Source organism: Denticeps clupeoides, chromosome 2 (genome assembly GCF_900700375.1).
Source record: "Denticeps clupeoides chromosome 2, fDenClu1.1, whole genome shotgun sequence".
Lineage (NCBI taxonomy): Eukaryota > Metazoa > Chordata > Actinopteri > Clupeiformes > Denticipitidae > Denticeps > Denticeps clupeoides.
Window position 1 is genome coordinate 38,592,434 of NC_041708.1, and position 6,463 is coordinate 38,598,896.

Genomic DNA, 6,463 nt, shown 5'->3' on the forward strand with positions numbered 1-6,463 from the left:
CCTTTAAAGACACACGGACTTAAAACCTTTCTTACAAATCTGGTTCGAAAAGATATTTGCATTAATTTTTTGCATTAAAATGATTTTAAAATCTCCAACCATCCATCCAACTACATGTTTTATATTAAGATTATATTGGCCTTGTCGGACTGACTGAGAGTAATAAAAACCTCCTTTTTCAAGTGGGCTAAAATGAAACTTTAATCTGAAACCACATGTAGATGAGGAAGAACCTTCAGAATGAATGTGTCCTCCAGGGTGGAGGAGCAGCACTCACCAGGTAGCTCTTCAGCCGGATGAATTCCACCCTGACCGTCTTGTGTCGGGCCGTGTTGCAGCTCACAGACTTGATGGCCTCCACCAGGTCGGCGCAGAACTTGTAGCCTCCTTTGAGGACGCACAGCGCCACGACGTGACGGTCCTCCATGTCCTCAACGATGCGCCGGGCCAGACACTCCGTCCTGCAGAACATCATGTCATTAAGCCGATTAATATTAACGAAGCCATTTCTGATTTTCTTTAATGGAACTGACTGCATGTTCTTCTGCGGTTACCGGTTGACGATGACCCCGTGAGGGATGTAGACGTTCTCCAGGTCACCACGGTAGTGTTCCGGGTAGGTGAAGAGGTCCAAGCCGTATCCTGGCCAGTCGTCTTCGATCTGGGACACACACAGAGGGTGGAACGCTCCATCTCCAGCAGAACCTGCTCGATGCGTCTCAGACTTTCATATTTACCACAATTCCCTTATCCGCCGAGTCTTTCCGGATCACTGGGAAGTCGGCCATCCTGCGATTCCGTTTGACAGAAGCCTGGATCTGAAGTTAGAAGGTGGGGCAGAAGTTAGGAAGCTGCTTCCAGGGACTGAACGGACATGGTCCAGAATGGACAACGCTCTGTTTTCATTCGCTGATGGACGGAGGGAGGGGCCACTGGAACAGGAGAGCATTGTTAGTGGACAAGCTGGTCAGATCTCCACGTGTGTGGACATCACGCCGGACTAATTTGCAGACGAAGGAGACACACTGAGCCAGAATTCAGGTCTTTATTTCGCCGTTTTGCAGAGATACAGCGTGTTTCTCGAACAGATCGGCATTACACGTCCAGCCCTGCTCTAGCTGCTGGAGATGTAGATGGTCTTGTGGCGCTCCATGACCGCAATGTCCTTTTCCAGCTGCTTCATCTCCTGCTCCAGGCGCTCCTTGCGGTTCTTCTTGGGGGCCGTATCCGTGACGACGGACAGGCCCTGGTACTGGTGGTTCAGCTCGGCCCATTTCTGCTTGAGACCCTGGTGAATGAAACAGGGAGACAGAAGAGCTGAACCCGGGCTGAGAACACGGCGCCACCTTCAGGTCAGCGAGCGAGTGTACCTGCAGGATGGCGTCCTTCTCCTCGCGGGACAGCTGCTTCATGCTGCCCTGCTCCACGTGCTCCGCCACGTAGCGGTCGAACTGCTGCTGGGCCCGCCGGGCCTCCTCCCGCCGCTGCAGGATGTAGTCGGGGGTCTGGCCGAAGTCCTGGAGAAGCCACGCGTCCGTTTTAAATGCCATTTCTCGCGCCATTCGCTTCTCTCTCACCTTTTTCTTCAGGTACTTCGGGACCAGGCCGGAGTTCTCCAGCAGGTTCTTGTGCCCGGTTTTGGTGTCGGCGTAGACCGGCTGCGGCCTGCGCGCCGTCGCAGCGATGGTCTCCATGGCGTTGGTCTTCACGAAGTCTTTTCTGGCCGAGCTGCCCGCACCAGCCGGGTCGGTGTTGACCGGCAGCGGGGCTTTTCTCGCCGTGTTGTCTGGGTATGAAAAGGGCTTTTCTGGGGGGAACAGGGACACAAAACCTCAAGAACGGCGCATTTCTAATTTCTTATTCCTAATTAATAAGGGTGTGTACTGGCCAGGATGTCACGATACTCGGCTCACGATACGGTTATATCACGGTGTATTGCGATATTCTACAGTTCACTCTGTCTGAAAAGCCAGGCAGTATTTGAAATGACTACTTTCTTGTCTTATCTGGCTCATAGGCCACCACCCCGTAATCAGAAGGTTGCCGATTCGAATCCCGACCCGCCAAGGTGCCACTGAGGTGCCACTGAGCAAAGCACCGTCCCCACACACTGCTCCCCGGGCGCTTGTCATGGCTGCCCACTGCTCACCAAGGGTGATGGGTTAAATGCAGAGGACAAATTTCACTGTGTGCACCGTGTGCTGTGCTGCTGTGTATCACATGTGACAATCACTTCACTTTTTTTTTTTTTTTTTAAGCTCCAGTGTTGAAGATGCGATAATCTGGCCGCCCCTCCAAGGGCAGAAACAAGGCGACAATGACACCCGGACATCGTGGCTGAAAATCTGTTCATAATGTAGACATGAAAATACATTTCTGCTCACTGTCGGGAAGCCGGGGCTCCTTGCTGTGCTTCAGCAGGAACTTCTCAGGAGCAGGAGCCTCCACCTTCGCTGGACCCATGGTTCTGCTCGCTGCTTTGTTCGCCTGCCGCTCCAGCTTGGTTTGTTCTCTAAACTTTGACATGTATCTAAAAAAATGTAATTATACTCAGTACATGGTCAGCTATGGTCCTTTTTTGCTCTGGGAGACTTTAGAATGAATCAAGTTAATATTTTTTCTCCATTCGTGTCCAATGTTTGGAAATGGCATAAAATGAACATAGATTCCATTTAAAGTAATAATTTCTCATATAATAACTGATTATATCAGAAGTCGACATTATTTGAGCAGAATTGCCGGTCACCTGGGCGGTTTGTCGTCTTTCACCTCCTCTCGGGGTATGAGGTTGTAGATGCTCTCTGGAGGACACACCGTGCTGGACATATTTGATGATAGATGATGACGACGATGATGATGGTAGAAAACAGCAGGTCTTCTGTATCGAGGTAGAGCTGGAGCTTCGGCGACTTGTTGCCTGGCAACCGAAAGCCATAAACCGGAAGTGCAGCGTTCGGACCTTTATTTTGTAAAAGTTTCGCAAATGTTTTACTAACTCGGTTAAAAAGAAAAATGGAAATCCAAGACACGTCTGCGACGATAAAATCTATTTTTACTGAAATTATTTTAGTTCCGCCCTTTCTCGGCTGCCTAAGTGCGAAAGCCGTTAACCGGAAGTGCAGCGTTCGGACCTTTATTTTGTAAAAGTCTCGCAAATGTTTTACTAACTCGGTTAAAAAGAAAAATGGAAATCCAAGACACGTCTGCGACGATAAAATCTATTTTTACTGAAATTATTTTAGTTCCGCCCTTTCTCGGCTGCCGTAGTGCATCATATAAATTATAACAAAACCGGACTTTTTATACCCGAGTAGGACACAGAGATTTGGAGGGGAGAGGTGGAGATTTGTCGCTATCTTTGTGACTCTCGCCGTGTTTCATTAGATAGTTTAGTAGTTTTGTTTGGAATTGGATTGGAAAATGTAAAATTCAGGTCTGCATCGTTCCCCGTTTAAGGAATAGCTATAAACACCTCCTGTCATTATGCATATTTTGCACGAATTAAATAAAACAACTGTGGAGAAAACTACAGGTCCCATAATGCTTCGCACTGAGTTCGCCGTCGACGTGGTCCTGCCGTGGACGTGGAAAGTGCTCCTGTACAGATGCAGCTGCTGCAGTGTAAAGACCGCGTTCGGCGAGGCGGCTGAAGCGCTGCATTATGGGACCTGTAGTTTCGTATCGCCGGGTCGTAATAACAGATATAAGAACTGTATAAAGGTAAAGAACCTGCCATTTTTTCACCACAAACGTATGTTTCCAAAATACTGATCCTATTACCTAAGTTTCATATTCATAAATGAGGATTCAGTGGCAAGAAACCCCAGTTTATAGATTTTGTTAAAGGAGGGTGCAAAGTAATATTCTTCAGTCATTTCTTCTGGTAAAATGTTCTGATTTGTTTGTTTCTGTACATTTTATTTCAGCTTTGAGCCCACGTCTGAAGATGATTCCGTTACTTCCAGGCACCGTATTAAAAGATGGTTGGGCTGAAGGTTGGGAGGCGTGTTCTGACCTTCCGCAGTTCCCCGTCTCCCATTAAAACCCGGCCGGCCGTCAGATCAGCATGGCGAGAAACCTCCTCCTCATGGGTCTCCCTGGAGCCGGGAAAACATCCGTGGGCTGAATCGTGGCCCACAAGCTGGACGTGCCTTTCATTGACGTGGACGAGGACATCCTGGAGAAGACGTGGAGGATGGTGGTGTCAGAGAAGCTCTCCCAGGTTGGTGGAGAACGGTTCCTGAGGGAGGAAGGCGAGGCTGTGTGCAACTTTTCAGCCTCGGGGGGGCATCATTTCACTTTCGGGTTCCAACCCTGCGGCATTTGAAACAGAGTGGTCTGGTCGTCTACCTGGACGTGGACGTTGAGGACATCATGCAGCGCCTTGCCCAGATGAAAGCGGACAGAATTGTGGGCCAGGAAGCCGGCACGCCCATCAAGGACATCCTGCTGTACAGGAAACAGTTCTACGAGAGGTGGTTCGATGTCAGGGTGCTTTGAGGGACAGAAGATAAGGTGGAGGAGGTGAGGTCCAAGTACCAACCAGGCCCAAGCCTTCTTAGCTTCCGAGATCAGACGTTCTCAGGGTGGTATGGCCGTAAGTCATGTTCCATTTTTTTGATGATTTTGATTATTTCCTCCACGACACCACACACTCCTCTGTCTGCACCACTAGGGTGGTAGTGGCCTAGCGGGTAACACACTCGCCTATGAACCAAAAGACCCAGGTTCAAATCCCACTTACTACCATCGTGTCCCTGAGCAGGACACTTAACCCTGAGTGTCTCCAGGGGGGGACTGTCCCTGTTACTACCGGATAAGGGCGTCTGGTAAATGCTGTAAATGTAAAATGTAAATGCAGTACTCCCGTCAGTCCCCAGGTGGCAGTGTTGCGCTGCCATCTGTGGAAATGGCCTCGCCCGGCTTGTCACGGTTATTTGAGTGTATGAATAATTATTCTGTGAAAGGATTTCCTGAGACGCCCGTTTTAATACCTTCCACGCCGAGGCTGGCGGCGTCACCCCCCCTTACACAACTGTCACCCCCCCTTACACAACTATTCCACATTCATCAGTCCGAGGGACGAGACACGTGTTTCTGATGATAAAATAACCTTTATTCTGACAGGTTCCTTCATGCCACATCCTGCTAGGTCCTCCTCAAAGTTCCTTTCAATCAAATAAATGTCTTTTCTTTAAGTACAAATCGAACTGAAGTCCCACCATGGCTGGTGACGGTCCCCTTTTTTAAAGCTGGCTTCAGGAAGTTCATGGCAGGTTCTTCCACAGGTCGAAGCAGGAGAACCTAAAGCAGAACGCTCAAAGGATCTTATGTACAACCAACACCCAAATATTAAACAGACTAAAATGATATTGGAGAAACATTTACACATCAAGCCAGGACGAGACTGCGCTCTTCACCACGACACTACGGAAAACGGGGTGCAGGTCTGTGAGGGACATTCAAACATTAAATAAAATTAACATGGAACATGACTCCCCAACATGCACTACAATGAACAACAATCCAATAAAGTTGTCTTGTGTCCCGAGGACATCTGCTTTATAGGAAACGAGACGCCGTTTGTGCGCAGAAGTTCTGGACAATTTAATTAAGTAAAATTACAGCTTCTGAGATGGTGGCGGTGAATCCGGATCCTGCGTTAGTGTTCAGGTTTATGGAAGACCGTTTCTGCCGCATGAAAAAGCCAGGTACCTGGATCCACATCTTCTACTCCCACATATTTTTCATGTGGCAGAAACGTCACGCCTCGTCTAGAACCGCCACATAATCCCCTGGTTCAGGTTTCACAGGCATGTCTCGGGGCGCGTCTCACCAGATGCACGCTGCTGGACCTCGCATCGCTCTTCATCGCAACGTCTACCTCCTAATTGGCCTTAAACGGGTGTTTCCACGGGACGTCCTTGGAGCAGGACGACTGACTGAAGTAAGGCACGGCGTTGAAATCTCACTTTGAAAGTTTCACTGTGGGCTTTTTGGCTCGCGCGCCCTTCTTTCCACCCCGTGAGCACGAGGCGACGGGGTACAACACACGCTTGGGGGTGCAGGAGATATTCCAGGATCAGAACGGACCGGAACACTGACGCTAGATTAACTGGGTGATGTTCTCATGTGCTACTTTACATTGGAACAACAGACATGGGCACATTCAGACATAGAAAAGGTCCTCACAATGTTCAGATAGTACCACAAGTTTACACACACACACCCCCACACACACGTCCTCCACCCTCCTCCCCACTACGGCCGAGTCCCGAAGTTTAATGTGCTATAAAACCACCACCGTCCACAGCTGCCGAGCCACCGGACCTCCAAGCCGCTCGTCCCGCGGGTCCTGAGCCAGACGCCCCACCAGGGGAGGTCCTCTTCTGGTGGACGGGCCGGGGTGGAGACGTGGACGGACGTGATGGATGAACGTTACAGAGCCTCGCGACCGTCATGC

At 49.6% G+C, this 6,463-nt stretch overlaps 2 protein-coding genes across 6 annotated transcripts in view; both read right to left on the reverse strand.

Annotated features, from left to right (window-relative positions):
* Positions 1-1,036, reverse strand: part of prtfdc1a (phosphoribosyl transferase domain containing 1a) — a 7,948-nt gene extending 6,912 nt beyond the window's left edge. The window contains exons 1-3 of one of the 2 annotated variants that reach the window (XM_028966455.1): positions 738-1,036; positions 555-661; positions 278-461 (exon numbers count right to left, since the gene is read on the reverse strand). In XM_028966455.1, the coding sequence (XP_028822288.1) occupies positions 278-461; positions 555-661; positions 738-788 (342 nt within the window). In that variant the 5' untranslated portion in view covers positions 789-1,036. The remainder of the gene's footprint in view (positions 1-277; positions 462-554; positions 662-737) is intronic. The other variant, XM_028966452.1, reaches the window with a different exon arrangement.
* enkur (enkurin, TRPC channel interacting protein) lies at positions 1,032-2,933 on the reverse strand. 4 transcript variants are annotated; one of them, XM_028966451.1, is made up of 5 exons: positions 2,747-2,933; positions 2,385-2,530; positions 1,578-1,807; positions 1,371-1,517; positions 1,032-1,288 (listed from the first exon to the last, which is right to left on the reverse strand). In XM_028966451.1, the coding sequence occupies exons 1-5, from the start codon at positions 2,824-2,826 to the stop codon at positions 1,115-1,117; spliced, it is 777 nt and encodes a 258-aa protein (XP_028822284.1). In that variant the 5' UTR covers positions 2,827-2,933; the 3' UTR covers positions 1,032-1,114. The 4 variants fall into 4 exon arrangements, with proteins under 4 accessions (XP_028822284.1, XP_028822282.1, XP_028822283.1 ...); XM_028966449.1 differs by having other exon boundaries at positions 1,032-1,517; XM_028966450.1 differs by having other exon boundaries at positions 1,371-1,807.
* Positions 2,934-6,463: the final 3,530 nt, after the last annotated feature.

What these genes read in the sequence shown, in the direction of transcription:
- enkur (XM_028966448.1), bottom strand. Translation starts at nt 2,826, where the DNA reads ATGTCCAGCACGGTGTGTCCTCCAGAGAGCATCTACAACCTCATACCC. An exon ending in AAAGACGACAAACCGCCCAG is followed by an intron (nt 2,531 to 2,746) that starts GTGACCGGCAAT and finishes ACATTTTTTTAG; the next exon opens with ATACATGTCAAAGTTTAGAG. An exon ending in GGAGCCCCGGCTTCCCGACA is followed by an intron (nt 1,808 to 2,384) that starts GTGAGCAGAAAT and finishes TGTTCCCCCCAG; the next exon opens with AAAAGCCCTTTTCATACCCA.